The 22,230-nt window shown below is 42.4% G+C and overlaps 1 protein-coding gene across 3 annotated transcripts in view; it reads right to left on the bottom strand.

The window, feature by feature from the left end:
• The window catches only part of LOC146492085 (interleukin-1 receptor accessory protein-like 1-B), a 338,383-nt gene that overhangs the window by 210,841 nt on the left and 105,312 nt on the right, over positions 1-22,230 (bottom strand). For all 3 annotated transcript variants that reach the window (XM_085152263.1, XM_085152265.1, XM_085152264.1), the window contains exon 3: positions 2,724-3,003. In XM_085152263.1, the coding sequence (XP_085008389.1) occupies positions 2,724-3,003 (280 nt within the window). The remainder of the gene's footprint in view (positions 1-2,723; positions 3,004-22,230) is intronic.

The raw sequence follows: 22,230 nt of genomic DNA, 5'->3' as shown, positions 1-22,230 counted from the left end.
TGAGTGTGGAGTAAGTGCATATGAGAGCATGAGGGTGGGAATGGATGTTTGTATCTGTGTGTGCCTGTATGTCTGTGTCTATATGTCAGGTTGGGTATCAGATGCCACCTCTCTGAGGACAGCTCAGGCCCTCCAAGGTTTGGAGGCCTATCTCCCCCCACCACTTCCCCTGCCGGGGGCGGACTCCCTCAGACATCGGTGCGTTGGTGGTTCTTTGTGTCCGGGGGTGGGCGTCCGGGTACACACCGGCTCACTCCTTGGCGGCTGCTTATCGGGGCCTGGAGCCTGGGGCTCGCTTGGGCCACCTCGGAGGTGGGGTGCCCCCGGCCTCTCGGCCTGGGGCTCGGTCACTCAGGCACAGCTGGCTGCCGGCGGAGCTCACGGGCACGTCACTGCAGCCCCCCCTGGCTTCTGCTCCGTGGCTGCTGGGTGACCCCTCATCTGGGACTCTCCTCGGCTCTTTCTGGGACAGTGGCGCGGCTGCCCCTCTGTTGGTCTTCCTTGGTCTCTTGTGTTCTGGGGGCCTCTGGATGTCTGGAGTTTTGATCTCCTCCATACCTGCTTCATGCCCTGGAGGACGGGGCAGTGGCCCCCCACACCCTCTAGCAGATCATTACATGAGGGAACCTTTTAAGAAAACAAGCGCGTCCATGCTCACAGGTGTACACACGGGTGATCACACACACAAACTACACCCTTTTTGGCTCCTACCTCAATGCACACTGTGCTGTCGATCTTACGTGCTGCACAATAATGTTTAATATTTAGTAGTTACTGTCATATTCCCATATATCATTGTGATGTGGTTTATTGTATTACTCTCGTTTTCTTCTGCTTGTTTTCTTTTTTCTTTCTCAACAGGTGATCCAGGTGATCGATATATGTATTTATTTTTTTATTTATTTATTTTTTTTCTTCTGCTTATTCTGTTGGTTTTTGTTTTTTGCCCTTCTCCCCCGTCCCTCTTCTCAACTGTCTTTCTTTCCCTCTTTCTTTCTCCCTTTTCTTTCCCCCAGTCAAATCTGTCCCGTATTCAGCAAGTGAAAATAAAATAAAGAATAAAAGGTGAATCAAATGGACCATTACGGCAAAGCTGGGATGGTCAATTTGGTAAAGAAAAACCGTTGGGCATCTTTCTTCGCCTTTAGACAATAATTCTGATGGCAAAAGAGCCAAACGGGACAGGCAAAAAAAAAAAAAAAAAAAAAAAAAAAAAAAAAAAAAAAGATCAGCTGATCTGCCGGGATTTCAGCTGACCTCGACAGCCTGCCTGAACTAACGCTGTTTGAGTGAAACATAGCTTGAGATGGCAGAAAGCGCTTTAAAAAATTATTTAATCATGTCTTTACATACAACTAAATCTTATGGGATAGTTGTATTAAGAAACAGTTGCAGTGGGCCAGAGCTAATCAACATAATTTTGAATTCCCCCAACTGGACCTGATCTCAGAGCTGCTTGTAGCACCAAACCATAAATGTTCCATTTCTGTGGCCAAACTTAAAGCTGAAAATATTACATGTTAAAGTGAACTGTTTCCCAACTCGACAACAAAACAGTAATAATCCGCAGAAAGCAAAAACGGCCAACAAACGTCCAAAGAAATGCCCGCCGAGAGAAATCCTCTGTGATGGAAAAGTGCTCGCTATACAGAACTATTGTTAGTTCTCTCCATGATGGGCAAATAAGTGTTGCCCTTTAATTTGGTTCTGAATGATGCAGACTGGTGACAAAGCAACAGTACTCGTCCAAATCAAATCTCATGGCTCTACTTTCTGCGTGATTACACAATAACTCAGAGCTGACTGATTGCCTACCTCCTGAAAATGCTGCCAACGACACTGAATAGAGAATGGCTGGATTGGTGCTGCCCGTTTCTATTCACGGCGGCTGCCACAGCAATGGGGAGAGTGCTAATGGTGCTGAATAGTAATGGCTAGATACTCTTAGAATTAAGAAACACAAGGAACCCTGTGCTAAAAGCTACTGCTCAAGAGCGCATTATCTGTCATTCATAAAATATGAATGTTTCTGTGGATTCTGCTAACTTCTAAAAGATTACCCTCCTATCTTTGATATGTAACAAAGTTTCCCTTGTTCTGTAGGGAAAAAAGGGAAAGAAATGGTTACGGGTGTCTTTCTGACTGACCACCAACAACCTTCATGTTAATGAAAACGTCTAGGAAGCCAGAAATTTTTACCACTTTATGGAACCCATAAATCAAACAGCTGTCTGCCTCCACCATCAGGCATGTGTAAAACGAAGATAGCAAGAGTCCCTTACGTTTCTTTTCTTTTATCTTCACTGCTTTTTCCCCTCGCACTGAATTTCTGTTCGTTCTCCTCGCTCAAAGAAAGACTAGTGAGGGTCGAAGAGTTATGCATTCAACAATTGCCCCTAATAGCTTAAAGTCCCCAAGAGGAGAATAAAGAAATAATTTAACATATAAAGTGAAGCAAAGGGACTTCGTACTGTGAGATGACACTCCGAGGACCAAGGACTAGTGCTCCTTTGGCCAAAGATGATAGACTCCATTAGAAATCAACAGGGGGGGACTTTCACACAGCTTTACTTGTGCCCATAGGGTTCCAGAAAATGTTATTTACCCCATTATTTATTGACATACTGCTGGAAAAATAATCCTGAAATGGAGGGAGGGTTTTCTTTGAATGCCATATTTTGAAGGTAAAAAAAATAATCCCCAATTTGCTTAAAAAAACTTACCTTAAGACACAGGAATAGTATCCTACATCGTCCAACTCTGCTGGTCGGAACCATATAGCGTCCTCTTCTTTGCTCATCCTTGTGCCATCGAAACTAATGGGTTCCTCAAAGTCCCCGTGTCCTGCGCTTTTGTACCACATAAGGCTAAGTCCTGTGCTCTGTGCATGGGTGTAGTTGGCCCGAATATATCCATAGAATAAAGCGCATTTAATCCTTACAGGTTCCCCCAGAAGCACTTTGTATTTCAGGTAGTCCACCGACCAGTCTGTGCAGCCTTCCACTGAAAAAGAAGCACAGGAAAAAAAAGGGAAATTGAAACATGGATATTTTATGTACCAATTTGCATTATCACCAAGCACAGAAGTGGGGATTTGTTCTCGTGGACCATGTGCAAGCAGTCCTCGTATTACAATCAATCATGATGCTTGTTTCCTCCAGGCGGCACAAAATCGTAGCCCCGTTTTTGCCTTTCAAGTACACAGTAATATGAACACAAGTGGATATATATGCATGCCTTTGACACAAGGTGTCCTATATCCTGAAAAAATGCATTCATGTGCTATTAAAGTGTTTTATTTCCACTGTGCCCCTTTGAATGTTAAAAATAACCCTCAACACAAGTTGTCGGCTCCTATCAGCGGTTCCTGCCTTCACCTACGGATATTTCCATATTTATATATTTAACTTGTGTGTCACTAGTGCACATATTGAATTGATTCTACCAGCAATAAACTCTGCATAAACCACCATCAATATATGTTTAAATGGCAGTGATGGCACTAAACTACATTTGACCTGAGAAAATTAGAAGCGGCTGTATGTCTGCATTCATTTCCAAAACCTATCAGACTTTCCTCTTAATGGAAAAAAGTAACTTGTCTCATATGGTGCCGGATCGCATGCCAGTGCTGAGCAATAGGGGTCTTCCTGTTAAGACATCTAATAAAGCCCACCAACTGTCAGTCAAAAAAGAAGTTATGAAGATTAAATAGGAAAAGCATTATTCATGCAGAGCGAGCATTGAGGTGCTTTGGATTCCCAGACTTATTTTCCTTCTTAAGGTGTATATGAGATTCATGAGAAAGTCCAAATATCAAATTGATACTTAATCCTTGCCAAGCTCTTGCATACCAGTGAAATCTCTCTCTCTCTCTCTCTCTCTCTCTCTCTCTCTGTCACACACACACACACACACACAAAAACAGCAGCAGAGTTGCTATTTGAGATTTTAATATGCAGGGAGTCATGTAAAAAGACAGAAGTACAGTAAGTACTCATCAGTGTGACAAGCAAGGATTTGGCAAGAAAAATCTCAACACCGATGCTGATGACTTCTCAAAGCCACACCAGTCTTCGAGCTGGGGCTTCATTTTGACACGTGTACTGAATTTCTCATACTTGTTCTGCTACCATGTTGACAACACCGGGTATTTCTATTTGCCTGTTCGCAGACCTGCCAAAGTACTCCCCTCAAAAAACTTTGTGGTACTTAGCATATACATTTAGCATATACAGACTATTAGGTATGTAGTTCATACATTTGCTCAGAGTTTTCCTGCAAACAAAAAAACATGTATATAGTATTTTTAAAAACTTTTTTTTTTTTTTAAACTGGACTTTAATTTACTTTAGCTGTTTTTGAAAACAGCCAAAAATAGCAATTAAATGACAAAGACTTCAAGCATGCTGACCAATCACGATTGCATGCGTGATCACCCCCAAAAGCCTGTTTTTTTATGTATGTACTTATATATAGAATCACAAATCCATTGCAAATTCAAGAGAACACTGGACAGTTTGCATTGTCGAACTGACAAAAATCAACAGCTATCCAGGTACTCAAGCAAATACAGACAGACAGGTTTCTCTCTCTGAAAAATAAAAAAGTACCAATTATGCTTTGCAGCTGCATTTTCTGGAGATATGCTCTGTATCACAATGCAAAATTAGGGCAAGGATTGCTAACAAACAGACTTAAAGGCACACTGTGTAAAATCTAACCACTAGATGTCAGTAGATTGTAGTTTTCAGCCAACTAAGTTCTTGATTCAAGTGCATAATCCTAGCTACAGTGGCCACAGTAGGACAAACAACTCTGATCACTGTTTATCTGTAGTGAGTTCAGGCCGTCAGTCTGCTATTTACCTCTGCTGGTGCCCATGCGTATTGGATACCAGCTGAAGAGGCTGTAAAACATTTGGAAAGAAATCTGATACAACTTGATGAGTCACTGAAGTGGCTGTCTGTCCAGTGACAACGATACTAAGGCGACTTGTAGAGGATATGCTAAACTTTTCTCTTGCTAACTGCTTTTAGCTGCGTTTAGCTGTTATTAGCTTCTGTTGGCTGTTCAAAGAAAGATTCACTAATATTGGCTATCAGTGTTGGACTCTGACACTTATATGATGTGAGAATGTAAGCAAACTGCTTATCAGAGAGAAAGTGTGATTTTTAGGACACCTGAGCCTAACGTTAGCTGCCATAACAGCTTATAACCAGCTGTTGTTGTTGTAGCCGGTTTGTTGTCAGCTGTCCAAAGACGGGTGGGTCACATGTCTAATCTACTAACAATATGTAAATGTGACAATATCAGGAATAAACAATCATGTTTATATAGTTCCAGTTATATCTGACACAACAGCTACTCATTATTTTGTTGGTGCATCGGCAAAAAATGCATGTTTATACCAAGACTGCAAATTCTTCTGCAATCTGCTGCAACAAAATGATCAGTTTTCAACTTTCTAAATAAAGCTAAAGCTTTATGAAGACCTATGCTTGTGAGCTACGAACAAACAGTTTTAAATGTTTGAAACAAAAAGAGGCCACTCTGATGAAAAACAAGCTTTCACACTACTTCACCTTACTTTCACTATTTACTCTTCCTGTTACTGACATTCTCTTTTCTCCTCACTTCACCTTGCAGCAAAGCTCTTTTTTAAAAAAGCAGCTGGTGAGCACAGCTGTCTCATACTCAACAGGCCTCGCTAATTGAGCTTCTACAAATGTTTTATTTACCAAATAAGCAACTCAACCGCCAATCAGCGAGGTGTGCTGCGTGCTGCAGTTAATGGGGGTAAATGTGGGAGGGGTGTTAACAGGGAATTCATTAACCATGCTGATTTGTGGTATTGTACTGTACTGTATGGGGCTGGAAGGGTCCTGCTGAGCGTGGAGGAAACAGTGCTTGTGGGTGCTTAATATGTTGGAGAAAACAAGAAAAAAGGGAAAGAAATTCAAGAGAACAGTACACAAAAAAGATGTCAAGATCACGGCACACGGAGATGTTCCCAGGATATCAGCAGTGGAACAGCTGAACCTGGCATCCATGTACACCAGGCAGTTGGCTGGCAGATTTTTTTAATTTTTCTCTACGACTCACACCCGTTGCAGAGTGAGTTTCAGAGTTTTTTCCTTCTAGGCGAAGGTTTCTGAACCTTTTTGTACTATGTGCAAATCCTATGTTAGTAATTGTCTGTTATGGTCGTATTGAGAGTTTGCATGTGACGATGGATGACTCGTGACTGCAGTGGGAACAAATAGTAACCTGAATCTGAACCAGTGGAAGTCCATCACAATTACAGAGACTTTGAAGAGGAAGACTTTGCTTTTTCTCACGACAGTCTCATGAAATATATACTTTTCCACCTGAAAAACCTTTAATATAAAGTATTACGCAAAAGTGTTGAGTCACCCTTCATTTCTTCATATGTAAATGTACATGGAAATGCAGTATATAAGGGGAAATTGGAGTTGGTACAATCCTAACAAGCCCGACAGTAAATATTTGGTATTACCACCTTTATTCTTCAGCACAGCCTGAACTCTCTTAGCTAGCTTTGTCATTACTTTAAGTAGTCTTCAGGAATAGTTCTCCAGAATTCTTGAAGGACATTCAAAACTTTCTTTGGATGTTGGCTGCCTGCTACAATAACTTTGAGGTTTGGGCTCTTGGGAGGCCATACTGACTGTGTAGCATTGTGTGCTTTTCTGTCAAGGTATACTTTTATACAGTATACAATGGCATTACATTGCAGATCAGAATCTGCCAGTACGTTTCTGTTTTCCATCAGTTTTGATTGATAGAACACTGCTGGTTGAAGTTCAGCCCCAAACCATCACAGCGGTTCCATCATGTTTTACAGATGGTTATAGACGCTCACTGTTGTACCTCTCACCTCCTCTGCACATATTGACAGCAGAATTTAACCAAAGATTTGACATTTGGATTGGATGGATGAATCTCTCAGGTCATGTGTCAGGTATTTGCTGGACTTCCTAAGGACATGACTTTCAGATACTGTTGTGGATAGTTTTTATTTTTTTTGTTTTAGTCTGTCATTTTTTCTTTTGTCTTCCACATGTCCAGTTTCCTCATAAGACATACAACACACCATGACAAGATATGCCAAGTTTGATGTTAATAACTCTTTGGGAATGACCACGTAGGTGATCTTTAATTAAGGGCTGGCTAAAGACTTCTGCACAGTAATGTAGCATAAGGAACTGTGATAGAAAGACATGGATTTAAGATTCCATCCACACATGTTCAAAGATATATATATATATAAAAACAAAACACCCAGCACGCCCCTGCGGGCGGTTTATCCTTCAAGCTCGAGCTTGAGGGTCCTGCGCAGTATCTTAGCTGTTCCCAGGACTGCGCTCTTCTGGACAGAGATCTCCGATGTTGTTCCCGGGATCTGCTGGAGCCACTCGCCTAGCTTGGGAGTCACCGCACCTAGTGCTCCGATTACCACGGGGACCACCGATAACTTCACCCTCCACATCCTCTCGAGCTCTTCTCTGAGCCCTTGGTATTTCTCCAGCTTCTCGTGTTCCTTCTTCCTGATATTGCTGTCATTCGGAACCGCTACATTGATCACTACGGCCGTCTTCTTCTGTTTGTCTACTACCACCATGTCCGGTTGGTTAGCCACCACCATTTTGTCCGTCTGTATCTGGAAGTCCCACAGGATCTTAGCTCGGTCATTCTCCCCCACCCTTGGGGGCATTTCCCATTTTGACCTCGGGACTTCCAGGTTATACTCGGCACAGATGTTACTGTACACTATGCCGGCCACTTGGTTATGGCGTTCCATGTATGCCTTGCCTGCTAGCATCTTGCACCCTGCTGTTATGTGCTGGATTGTCTCTGGGGCATCTTTACACAGCCTGCACCTGGGGTCTTGCCTGGTGTGATAGACCCCAGCCTCTATGGATCTTGTACTCAGAGCTTGTTCTTGTGCTGCCATGATTAGTGCCTCTGTGCTTTCTTTCAGTCCAGCTTTGTCCAGCCACTGGTAGGATTTCTGGATATCAGCCACCTCTTCTATCTGCCGGTGGTACATACCGTGCAGGGGCCTGTCCTTCCATGATGGTTCCTCGTCTCCCTCCTCTTTCTTGGGTTTCTGCTGCCTGAGGTATTCACTGAGCACGCTGTCAGTTGGGGCCATCTTCGTGATGTATTCTTGGATGTTCGTTGTCTCATCCTGGACTGTGGTGCTGACACTCACCAGTCCCCGACCCCCTTCCTTCCGCTTAGCGTAGAGTCTCAGGGTGAAACCCTCCATGCATGGTAAGGAGCTTTCTTGTCTTTATGTCAGTGGCTTCTATCTCCTCCTTTGGCCAGCCTATTGCCCCAGCAGGGTACCTGATCACGGGCAGGGCGTAGGTGTTGATGGCCCGGATCTTGTTCTTACTGTTCAGCTGACTCCTCAGGACTTGCCTGACCCTCTGCAGGTACTTGGTGGTTGCAGCTTTCCTAGCGGCCTCTTCATGGTTCCCATTCGCCTGCGGGATCCCCAGGTACTTGTAACTGTCCTCTATGTCTGCAATGTTGCCTTCTGGTAGTTCAATCCCCTCAGTTCTGACTACCTTCCCTCTCTTTGTTACCATCCGACTACACTTCTCCAGCCCGAACGACATTCCAATGTCATTGCTGTATAGCCTGGTAGTGTGGATCAGTGAATCGATGTCTCGTTCACTCTTGGCATACAGCTTGATGTCATCCATGGGAGGTGGCTGACAACTGCTCCGTTCCGTAGTCGGTATCCATAGCCAGTCTTGTTAATGATCTCACTGAGGGGGTTCAGGCCTATGCAGTGGGGACAGAGCATCTCCTTGGTAGATCCCGCACTTGATGGTGACTTGTGCTATGGGCTTGGAGTTGGCCTCTAGTGTTGTACGCCATATCCCCATTGAGTTCCTGATGAAGGCTCTTAGGGTCCCATTGATCTTGTACAATTCTAGGCATTCCAGTATCCAGCTGTGGGGCATTGAGTCATAGGCCTTCTTGTAATCAATCCAGGCAGTGCACAGGTTGGTCAGTCTGGTCTTGCAGTCTCGGCTGACTGTTCTGTCTACCAGTAGCTGGTGTTTTGCGCCTCTGGTATTCTTGCCAATTCCTTTCTGTGTCCCGCTCATGTATTGACCCATGTGCCTGTTCATCTTAGCCGATATGATGCCTGACAGGAGCTTCCATGTAGTACAGGTTATTGGTCGGTAGTTCGAGGGGACTGGTCCCTTCTTGGGGTCCTTGGGGATCAGGACCGTCTGACCTTCGGTTAGCCATCATTAACTAGCAGCTGGTTCATTTGTGCTGCCAGACGCTCGTGGAGTGCAGTCAGCTTCTTTAGCCAGTTGGCGTGAACCATGTCGGGCCCTGGTGCTGTCCAACTCTTCATACTGGAGAACCTTTCTTGGATATCTGCCACTGTGATGGTTACTGGACCCTGTTCAGCTCTCAGATCCACTAGCCACTGAGCATTGCCGTTATGGGTTGCGTCCTTCTCCCATATGCTCTTCCAGTATTGCTCCGTCTCCAGCCTTGGTGGTGCTGTTCTCTTATTATTGTTATAATAAGAGATAAGAGATAATATTGTTATATATATACATATATATATATATATATATATATATATATATATATATATATATATATATAGTGTCATACATGTTTTTCAGTCATTTCTTGTTTTAAATTACATGGTTAGATATTGTTCTGTATATTATGACAACATAACTGACAATTTCAGATCAGTCAATTTGCATCTTCACAATTTTTTATTTTCCTGCTTTTTTCAAGGATTCAAATCTTTTTCCTTTAATTTGTCTCCTATTTGCACTTATTTTAGCACATCCAATCTATGTGCCTAGGAGTGAGGGGGTGACGCAGGCCCAAATGGTCATTTCTTCCCTGAGTACTTTAGGAATTTAATTTGTCCGTGCTTAATTTCCTTGCATGATAGGTGATTCTTTTCTGTTCGTCACTTAATTGGTATTCAGTTCAGCAATAGTTCACTTCATCTATGTCGTACTGAAGTTGTTAGAATAAGACAGGAAACAGGAAATCAGTTAAGCGGATGCGACAGGCTAACAAAAAGTATAGACAAGAGAAAGAAAGAAAGAAAGAAAGAAAGAAAGAGAGAAAGAAAGAAAGCACTTTGTCACAAAACTAACTCTGGAATTCACCTAATCAAAAATGCTCAATTACAACACGCAGCGTTATAGAACTTGGGGCTGAACAATGCCTTTAAATTTCTGTTATTAGTCTTTTATTTTTCACAGTTAGGCAGCTCTGACAGTTCATTTCACCTACAGGCAGCAGCCGTTCCAAATCTGCCTCATCTGACTTCATCATAAATCAGCAACAATAAGTTGCTGCTTTCATTAAACGAGTCTGAGAAGCCCGCATTCAGATGCAACGCTCTGACGCGACCCCCTAAACCTTTCTCTGATTTCCTCAATTAAATGTGTCTCTCTGGCAGCAAGACAATGAAAAATACAACCTAAAATTGTACAAAGAGCATATAACTAGAAACAGAATTAAGCAAATTCAAATGATGGAGAGGGCGGGGTGCGCTCCGTGAGCTGCCCAACAGCACAATCCTTTTCACTGTTATTAAGTCTAACAGTTTCTATGGCAACAACGGGTCTAGCCTCGCTTATCGAGAACTTGCTAATTAGTTTGTGGACGATAATAACTTGAAGGCTTAAGGTAAGACAACCACAGCCAAGATGGTTTCGCTTCTAATCATGTGTCCTAATTGAGACTCTGAAGTGTTTTAATCTCACAACTAATAAAAACATCAGGAGAGTGTAAAAGGTTAGACAAGCAGGCAGCAGCTCCAACAAAGATGAAATACTTTAGCAAAAGCATGCACAAAGTAACAGATTATGTTTCTGATACGTCTCTTGGGTTTTTACTTACACAGATGGTACAGAGATACTGTGAGGCTTCTTCTACTGTTCTTTTCAGGTGTTAGGACCAAAACACAGATATGGATAAACTCACATTCTTACCCAATGAGTCAATGGAAAGTCATTGCAACTCATTGCTCTGGAGACCCTGAACGTCTCCGACAGGAGTCACTCCTACTCATGCAAAGACCCATTCTAACAGTTTAACGACAAATATATGCCCGTCTCCTTTCCAGGATATCAACTTGTTAAGTGATGCCAGTGTTCCAGTACTCCTGCTAAATTTGGATGAGTCCCTTGAGGTCATGATCTGTCTAAGGTTTATAACATTTGTATTAAACTTAGCCAACTTTTATATGGAGGGTGATCATTGCAGATGAGAACTGCATCAAAACACCACCTAGAGCAGGGGTGGGGGAGCTCTAGGCCTCAAGGGGCGGTGTCCTGCAAGTCTTAGATGTGTCCTTGATACAACACAGCTGATTAAAATGGCTAAAATACCTCCTCAACATGTCTTGAAGTCCTCCAGAGGCCAACTAAAGAACTAATCATTTGACTGAGGTATGTTGACCCGGGGCGATATCTAAAACCTGCAGGACACCAGCCCTTGAGGCCTGAAGTTCCCCACCCCTAGAGACTACACAGTGGTCATCAGTAGAGGAGTTCGTAATGTCTAAATGTAACAGTGGGCTCTGCACAACACAGAACCCTTACATTAACCCTAACAATGCAAGTGGGTCAGAGCAATCTAAAACTAGGCTTTTCAGAAAACCAGGTGATCTCTTGAAGACCACCTAGGAGGCGGGATTTTAAAACAGGGATTGTTTTGATTTCTTTGGGATGATTCTCTGAAATTTGTCCAGGAAACCCAGTATATACCCAAGGCAAATTCTAACTATAATGAAATCCTCATGTGGCTTAGTTGCAATTGTTTTGTATACCACGGAAATCAATGCTATTTTTAAATGAAATAGGGAAACTGTATTGTATAGGATCTTTAAGTGAGGGATCTGAACTACTTAGAAATATGAAGGGGAATCTACTACTCTTCTAAGCTCTGCTAACTGACCAATAAATTTGTCTTTCCACCCTCTAACATTTTCTGGCAGCCCAGACAGAAGAGAAAGAGATAGATTTACTCAGAAGTACTTTTTGGCTGAGCAGACTGGATTTGGTACCAAAAAAAAAGGAGAAAAGAAAAAAGGCCACAGTAAACGCTTTGCTGTTAACCCTTTAAGACCTACCATAGAACCAAGTCCGCCAGAGCTTATATTATATTTTTACATGCTGTGGAGCCATTTTTGGGAGCATTTCAAGTTGCTATACATCAATACAACCATTATAGCCCAGATTTTAATAATATGTGTGCATTAAGTGCATAGTAATTACATAAATTGCAAAAAAGTGCAATAAACTACAAAAAAAATTTAATTTCGTTTTTGCTTTTTTAACATATATTTCTAGTAAGAGAAATTTAAGAGGCTTATCCCTCAAAACTGTAAATACAAAAAAGTTGCACAAAATAGTTTCCCACCACAGAAAATTTATTTTGAGTGTCTTCATAGTTTTATTTTTGAAATACACCAATTTTTATATAGTGCAGGAAAAACGAAAATAAATATTATAGTGCAAATTTGCAAAAAAGCAGCATATGCATCAAAATAAACTATTTCCAGCAGTGCAATATGAGTCCTAAGCATCCCAGAAACGACACAGAAAGTCATAAAGTCAAACATAACTTTTAAAAACACCAGTATGGGCTCATGAGGCTATATGGTAAAAAAAACTACATTTCCGCGAAAATGACGTCACTTCCGGTTTCGGGCAGGTCATGGCGAACATGCAAAAGTTCGCGCTGACGTCTATTCCAACGTAGGAAGTGTTATGAACAGCTGATCGGATCAGCAAAGCGTGTTTCTGGAATATTATGTTTTTGTTGCTGCAAGAGCTTTTTATGCAGTTTTTGCAAAGCTATATGTGGAAGGAAACTGTGACCGAGGACAAGCTGATGGCATAAGACGTAAGTACAACTCCTCTGGTTTCATATGCAAAAAAAATTATTGCGCTAGCTTACGTGGTTGCAGTGCTACCGGGATTTAAAAATAGTTAAGCAAAACAGAGCGTGCCCGCTCCCACCGGTTTTAAAGGGTTAAACATCCACCAGCCTGGCTCTGTCACTGCCTTTCCCATCAGGACTGCAAACAAACATTCAGTCCACTCATTTCTTTAAAGCTGCATATTTTCCATTTTATTGAAGAAAAATAATTTCTCTGAGAATGAGAGAGAGGCAGTAGACTAAACTTCTTTAGTTACATAGAAAGAAAAGGTATTTGTAATCAAAGTGACAATCGTCAGACTGAAAAATAATTTTGTACCTATTCGTGGGTGTCTGATAAAAAGGTCCAGTAGTTGAAATACAGCACTAAAGATGTAACACGAGGTCATTTCAGCCGTGAAATTACTGTGAGATCAAAGATGTTCTGACCAACCTGGATGGCTTTGAAAATATCTCTAGAAAGAAGAAGTAAAGAGAAAAACATTAATTTCTCTGTAAAGTTGAACTACAGCCCGGCTGTTTAAAGGTCTTGTTGTATTTATCTTCCACCTATCCTCAAATTGTCCATTTCAGAGTTTTGACAGAGGGTTATCATTCATTTCGGCAAGCCAGGGTAGGCATTCTGCATGATCTGTTGGCAGGAAACAAACATGGTACAAAGCCTAATTGAACTCGATGAACATTTCCCTGCGCACCAGATTTCCATTCTGCTGGATCACAATTGGTGTGGGAATTGGCCAATCTGCTGAGTGATAATAACTCCGGCAGCACTTCAGCGTCTGGAACACTCGTAACCAATGTCTGCGCCTGTGTCTCATCCTCAAACTCCCATGATGCATACGTTTAAGAAAAGGGGTGGGGGGAGTGTTTAGTCTGTCCAAGCTCGCAACGGTCCTGCTTGTCAGCTGGACAAATGGTCACTGCTAAGTGTCAGCTGCCACGTTTTGCCAAATGATCACAGAACAAGTGTTTGAACCTCACTCTGCATCAAGATCAGGATTTTATAGAGCTGCATTCAATGACACATCGAAATAGGGTCTTCCGTTCCTGACTTAACGACACCATTAAGCAAAGACAGGGCCATTTGTCAAGCACACCTTGTTTTTATGTTAGCCATGTTTGTCTCATTTGTCCAAGTGTGCAAAAATATACAGGCCTCATTTATAAAAAGGCTACCCTTCATGCTTTATGCTTGTGACAAAACCCAAACCAGGAGGGTGATACAGACCCTCACTGACTACTTTGTTAGGTACATGTGGATGCAAATATCTAATCAGCCAATTATAGGTCAGCAATTCAATGTGGGTTGAGATGACATGTTAAAGAGCAAACCGAGCATCAGGATCAGGAAGAAAGGTGATTTAAGGGATTTTGAACATAGCATGGCATGATCCACCGGGATTTTTCCACATCACCATCTCTGAGGTTTGCATGGAATAGTCTGGGGAAATGAGAAAACATCCAGTGAGTTGTCTTGGTAAAAATACCTTTTAGTGGTCAAAGGTCATAGGACAATGTCCAGAACTGCTTTGGAGTGTGCAGAAGAGCATCTCTGAATGCACAACACCTCAAATTTTCAAGCAAATGGGCGACAGTGGCAGAAGACCACACTGACTGCTGCTCCTGTCAGGTAAGAACAGGGAAGTCTGGCTACAGGTCACACAGGCTCACCAAAACACTAGAAGATTGAAACAATTGAAAAAAACCCCACAAAAGGTCTTACGGGTCTCAAATTTCATAGTTCAATAGTTTAACAGTTCAACTCAACAGCCTACCTGAGCATTATTGTTCACCATGTTTCTCCTCACAAAGCACAGATCTTGTCAAACTGGTTTCTTAGCCATGACAGTGACTTCACTGTACTCAAACGACCTCTACAGTCACCAGATCTCCATCCAATAGCGCTCCTTTGGGATGTCGTGGAACACGAGATTTGTTTCATAGTTGTATAGCCAACAAACTTGCTATCATGTTAATATAGACCAAAATCTCTGAGGAATGTTTCCAGCACCTTTATGAATCTATGCCATGAAGAACTAAGGTGGATATTAAGGTGCTCACTTGAAAGCAATTTGATGCTGAAGGTAATCACTTCTACTTGGGTATATCATCTGCAAAGCTTTCAAGGCAAAACAAGAGCATAGTAAAGTTTGAAAGCAAGTTCAAGTCAAAGAAAGACTTCTTTAAAAACTAAAATAAATACACTAAATCGGTGCATGCCACAATTTAAGGTATTTCCTTTTACTGAAACACAAATTCTTCTTTTAATTTTACCCACATCTTCAAAACAATCGGGCTGCAAATCAAGCAACAGCTATTTTTCCACTAAACTACTTTTTCTGAATTAGCATCCACTTTTGTGGGAATAGTTTTATAGAAACCAGAAAATGTATTCTAAATGAAATCTCTAAATATTTATGGAAGATCTTGTCCGTGATTGCATGTTGTAAAGATCTAGCACAAATGTGAAGATGAAACAAGCATTAAAGAACTATGAACTTGCGTAAAGGGCAACACAATAAAGCTAAACAAATGTCACATGTTCCTTCCACAGTTTTCTGTCACAGGAGAGTGAGAGTGTGCTCCTTCTGGAGACGAGGTGATGGGCTCATAAAGCGGGTTACAGGTCTGCTGAGGGTTAATCGTATGCAGATTGAGTCAGGTCACCACAGAGACTCCTGCGAAGTGTCTGTTCTCTCATAAGCTCTCAAGGAGATGGTTTGGGACTATGTTCCTCCATAAAGTCCTGGCGTAATTCAATCAGAAAAGTGCGCATATATTAGGCCTGGGCTGATTAAATAAACACACAAGGATCGGCAGTCAAATCTACACGCGCATACAATCTACGAGGTGATGCGACATAAACCTTTACTTGCCCTCGAGAAGTCTAGTGTCTTAGCTGCACTGGCTCCAGGATCCCTGAAGGAACTTATCAACTTCACAGCCACTTTTGCCAAGAGAGGAAGGCGTGGAGGAGAAAGATGTCTTGAAATCTTGACCTGCCATTTTCCACCTTGTGAAAACGCTGTCGCAGCAGAGTGGGTCTCAATTAAGAGGAAAATAGCTCTGATGTGTGGAAAAGGTAACCTCTCGGCTGCCAGTGTGCAGGGGGAGATTACCTGCATGATTGAAGTACCTCCAGCACGTTGAAAAAAAGAGAATGAGTCATCAGCCAATAAAGCAATCAGCTCTGCTCCTCTGCATGCAAGAGACCTTTCAGACGTAACCTATATGCATGGACACACCGTAGGATGTCTAGAACAACGAGCAGGGCTCAGAAATAGTGTATGAAAAGAAGAGAATTCAACAATGCAGAAGGGAAATAAAAGGGTGTCTACTGCAGGTAATGGCACAGCTTCAATGAGGGCCTGCAAAAGCTACAATGACTACAGTTATGGGCCATATGGCAACAATAAGGAGAATCTACAACCACCTGGGTGTGAAGAGGGGTCTGTAAATACACAGAGAGACGCAGGGGAGCAAGACAGTTCAAGGAATTGTCTAACATTTTGTCACACAGGAAAACTCAACTTATTCCCAAGAAAAGATTGGTTTTATACATTAACTGAAGCCATAGTTTCTATAGTGATCACACTTTTATGGGTCTTGTTACTGTATTTTTATTTTTCCTTTCTTTCTCATATGAGTTGTTTGGCTCGTCTTTATGCGTTTATTCTGTCCTGTTACTTCCTGTTTTATTTTGAAGGTTATTCCCGCATTTTTTTTTTAAATAATTTGTGGCCAAAACATTAATGCCGATGGCTTCAAAATGGGGAGTTTAAAACCAGTGAACCTCCATCTTTTATAGAGTATATGTTCTTACGTTGGTTGTTACCAGATATTCGTATTATTGACATTTTATTCCTGATAGCATGTTTCGTCTTCACATCACTAAAATACTTTAATTTGACTATTTTACTACCTAATACCTGCTAATTTTGTCAGTTTCACATTGTGTCCTGTATTTGGGCCCAAAAAACAGAAGATAATCATATGGAGACAGAATTAGGGTGCAATTAGCCTACAGCATAAAGCTGGGTGGTGTTTTTCCAGGAACTTTACCTCAAACGCTGAGCTTAAAATAATTAAGAATCATCTTCAGCAAACATGTGGTTTGGCCTCGCAGGACCCCGACCTTAACACCTCTGAGTCAGTCGGGATTACACGGGGAGACAGAAGCAACTGAGGCAGCCTAAATCCCACATCTCTGGTAAGCTTGTCTGACACTGAGGTAACATCAAACCTCCACGACAGTCCAGCGGATTCAAAAGAAAAACCACACTTCTCTTTTATAAACAGGACCTGAAGATTCCCATGGCACCCACGGAAAGTTAAACAGTTCGTCTGCCTTCAGAATTCAACAAAATGTCATTTTGACTTTTTCTAGTAAAATACAAGAAAAATAAGATTTAATCAAGATGAAAAGATTGATATTTTTGCATGGTGACTCCAGCTGGCCAGCTTATTAAATGATTACTGTGACATTTACCTCCCATCCTCCTCCCCCCGTTACTCCCAAGCAGATAAAACCGTTCTCTCTCCCTCCATCTTGCCTGCACTTTACTCTCCTGACACTTCATCTTCATTTGTCTCTCTCTTCTCAAACCCCTCTCTTCCCTGACAGCCAGCAGGCTGTTATTTATATGCAAATACTCATATGTGATTTTTAAAAAAGAAGCTTTTCTTCCTATCACAAAATAAACATTGCCTACGATCTTGCCTGGCTTTCTCCCTTCTGTATCAGATTCAGTTCTACTGATTGGACATGGCCTCCAGAGAGAGCAGTGCCTGCTGTCTCCAATCACGGGTTAAACGCTGATGGGGACAGGAAGCACACAGGGGTAGCTGATGGGAAACGGGACAATGCAGACTTTGCCAGAGCGGACCCTTGCAGTGAAGAGAATAAGGAAAGAGTGCAGGGGAAAATAAACACACACACACTTATATGTAGGTGAGAAGAGTCTGTTCCTTCTTACTGTTATGGTTTATGCAGCCAGCGTAGCAGGTACAAATCATCCAGGTTCTCATATCTAAAATAAATATGACCTCACCTGTACCATATATAGCTTTGGACCTTATCTTCCAGCATGTCACACTCATGCAACACAACAGAACGTGGGTCCATTCCCAGGTAACAGAAGGACTATGACGTCGTGGCTGAGCTTCATCGAGGTGTGAGCAAGTTAAATAAATAATAGTTTCAGTTTCAAATGGAGATAACGGATACTAAACTCTGAAACGTTCTGCATATGGGTTGAAGCAGTTAAGGGTGATTTCAATTCAATTCAGTTCAATATCACAAAAGCGCTTGGCAACAATGGGAACGAAAAACTCCTTTTTAACAGGAAGATCTGGGGTGAGGGGTGGGTGGGTTTGGGGGGGGGGGGGGGGGGGGGTGCTTGTTGGGTCTAAATCAGACCTCGCTGATCCCAGAACTTATTCCCATGAAAGAAAGACAAGGCAACAGCGATCGATCTTTTTACTTGCAAGGGAGGCTTGTCGGTACCTTAGCACATCACAAAATGACCTCTCCGACTGCCACCTCTCGCTCCCTTTTATTGGCAACGTTCACACAATAAACAATAGTTTATAACACGTACCTTCCCCACGTAACCCCCCTTGGTTACAAAGACAAGGCACTGTGTGTGTGTTATGTGAGAATGTGTGTGTGTGTATGTGTGTGTGTGTGTGTGTTAGACCTCCTGCTGACCAAAGGGTCGTAAACGCAGGAAGCTTACATCAAAAGCACAAAGATGATAAAAGACTACAGCCCTACAGCCCCCCACCTAGAACCTCGAGAATCTGGGGAGGGGAGGACAAAAATAAGTCCTTTCACAGAATTAAAACAATGTACAAATGGCAAACATAAAAGTGACAATATTTAACAATTCACCCTAACAGTGCTCTTTCTGCAAAACAATTTATGCAATTTCATTTATCATAGCTGAAGAAGTTAGAACTCCTGAGGGAGCGGTGACCATTACTGTTTAAGCTAACCATCCAAGTAGAAATGTAAACCATATCAAAATTGGAATTTCTTAAAGCAGCCTGCTATCAGTCTGAGATTGAATGGGGTCGAGATGTCAATTACAGACAAACTGTTTGTTATAATACACCAATTAACTGTGATCCACTGGCAAAAATTGCTGTTGCTGTCTACATATATAGAAATTCACATCAAACAAAAATTCACATCAACTACTTGCATTTAGAGTTTTTACCACTGCCAACAAACTGCAATAAATCTGACACAATCTGTGTTTATAAACAACATGTGTTTATATACAACAATTATTTGCAAACCTTCGCCAACCTATCTGAGAGTGATTGCAGTCTGTTTGAGTCAGGTTGCGACTGTTTGGAGACAGGTTGCCTCCCACATGGTAAATGGCCTGTATTTGTATAGTGCTTTACTTAGTCCCTATGGACCCCAAAGTGCTTTACATCCACCCATTCACACACACATTGGTGATGGAAGTTACAGTGCCCTAGGGCGCACTGACAGAGGCGAGGCTGCCGGACACTGGCGCCACCGGGCCCTCTGACCACCACCAGTAGGCAACGGGTGAAGTGTCTTGTCCAAGGACACAACGACAGAGACTGTCGGAGCCGGAACCGGCAACCTTCCAATTACAAGACGAACTCCAAAATCTTGAGCCACAATCGCCCCATGGTGACTTTGGATTGAAAGTGGTCGCCCAGAGATTGCAGTTGTTCCGCACTCAACCTCTGGACATCTAGTTGGTCGTAACTACTTGCAAACAGTTGCTGAAGGCAAAAAAATTCAGCACAATCTGTGGACAACCACCGATTTTTCCCTGTCGCAAGGAGATTTTTTACTCTACTGTGACTGAACCACTTTAGATCACATTACCACGACTGCAGCTGTCAGGGAAGGAGAAATTAGCAATACAAATCAAAAGCGATTCTCTGTACCAGGCTAAAAACTTGTCAATTTCTGCTTTAAATTGTCCAATTTTAGCACGGGAGTCTATTTGTCTTCACTTTCCAGCCCAAGAGGTTGCTGCTCGTTGAATCCCTTAACAGAGTAGCAAGTATCCTCTAAATGTGAAATGACAAAAAAATTGCTTATGAATATTGCACTACTTTTCTTTCATTAAATGCACTTGGAGGATACAGTACACTAACTCCTTAAGAAGTAGAACTGCACTCAGCTGCATAGAAACGGGCACATTACTCTTCAAAGCAGTATGTAAATCAGCCCGTTTCACTCATATATAGGTGATTATGGCTGTTTTGCCTTTCATGCTCAATGGTACACACGTCTGTTTATGAGCGAGAGAGAGAGACAGAGAAACAAAACATCACTGTCCAAAGCTCATCTAGATCTAAATGTGTCCTATCATCCCATCAGATCATCTCAGCACGAGAATCGGGGGTTGACTTTGTCTCTCACAGGGGTGATTATGTCTCCCGTACAGCATTTTGATTCTCTTGGGCGATCAAACTGTGAAAATTGACTTGTATCCATATGTTTACTCCCGGTTTACGCCTATTTCAGGGGAACATTTGACAAGGAGCAGATGTAAAAGCGATCCTGTAATGGCTGGGGTGTCTGCACTATATAATCAGAAAATCATCCTTCTGCTCCCCATGGAGTCAGTAATCCTCTCATCTAACAAAACAGCCTTGGGAGGTGTTGAGACAACACAATATAAACAATACTGACTCCTGAAAAAAAAAGAAATCCTAGTGCTGCATTGCAGACATGATTGCGCACATAGGACAAAAGTGTGGATAAGACTTTTTTTTCCCTAAACATTCTCACCCACCCACACAGGTACAAAATACACAGAGTGAACACACACACACACAAATACACAAAGAACGGGCCACACAATCCACACTGCCTCCGCCAGGCAGCCCTGTCAGGCTGTTATTCTATGCTGTATCATGGCAGTGTGGGTGCGCTAAGCCGGTGACTCAGACCCTCGCTGGTCCACTACAGACACCGACACACCATTTGGGCGTTGTGCTCCGGTGCCCCCGCGAAATGAGCGTTGGTGAAAATAGAGCGTGCCCAGATGGATAGAGAGCCTTGTCACATCAGCCTCTTGCGCCAGCCGTCTGTGAAATGATAAGATGGCAAGAATATGTAACAAAAGCAAGCGAGCGGGTACCGTCCTGATGGGCGATTGTGTCAGCTCTCATATGTCAACTCTGACCTTTTTTTTTTTTTGTTAACTACCAGAGCATTATCACTTTCTCTCTTTTTTTTATGCCTTTTGTACTCGCTCTCTCCTCTGTCTCGCTGTTTTACTCTTCCTCTATCTCTGAGCTATTCAATTCTTCAACACAAGAGTGGGAGGGTGAGGGGAGGGTGGTGCTGGCAGTTCAAAGAGAAGGGAAGAAAATTATGATTGAGAGATGATTCAAGCTCCAGGACAGTAAGGTTCCCAAAAGCCACACCAGTAAGGGCATGCGTTCTGCAAATCACTCGGGGCAATCGCCAATAATTCAGCAGCAAAGGACGGTCACTCGATTTCCTGATAGATGTGACTTCAAGGTCGAGTGTATGTCCCCCAAAAAAGAAAATTGGGAATATTGAGAGGAATTCAGAGGTTAGCACCAAATGAACCGTTTGTGCCAGGCGTGCACAACCTGCACATTTTCTAGGCACACAAATATGATAGCACACTTACATTCAGCAAAGAACACACACACACAGGCACAGGGAGACGGGGATCCAGGGGAACCTAGTGGCCTGGAACAAGAGCAGAGCCAGAGCTTCCCATTAGAGGACATTACTGTCAAATACTGAAACGAAAACTACCTGCTGTACACTGATTACCAACCTACCTCCCGCTACAATTCAATTACAAACTGGATAATATGATGCACTGCAATCATTCGCCTTGACAGCGTTCAGCCGGTGACATAGGGATGTGATGACAGCTGTGGAGATGTTTCCTGAAAATGCAGATGCCTTTCTTTTTCTTTTTTTTCTTTCACATTTCTATGCTTGATGTGGTATTTTTGGCTCTGTTTAACTGGCACATCCACTGTTTTCATTGGACTTTTGAGGGGAAGGACAGCACAATCTCACAGCCCAAGGGGGTGAGTAAATTTATATCATTAGCAGAGTCGGCATTAAAATTTCTCGCTTTTCTTGACATTAAAAGCTGGAATGGGATCAGGTTTTGGCATTAAATGGTACAGTCACTAATAGTTTTACAACCTTTGGACTTTAAAACTCAACTTTTCTGTCCTGTGTTTTATAATTTCAGA

The sequence above is a fragment of the Neolamprologus multifasciatus genome, chromosome 23 (genome assembly GCF_963576455.1).
Source record: "Neolamprologus multifasciatus chromosome 23, fNeoMul1.2, whole genome shotgun sequence".
In the NCBI taxonomy this organism is placed as follows: Eukaryota; Metazoa; Chordata; class Actinopteri; order Cichliformes; family Cichlidae; genus Neolamprologus; species Neolamprologus multifasciatus.
This window is presented reverse-complemented; position numbering and strand designations above follow the sequence as displayed.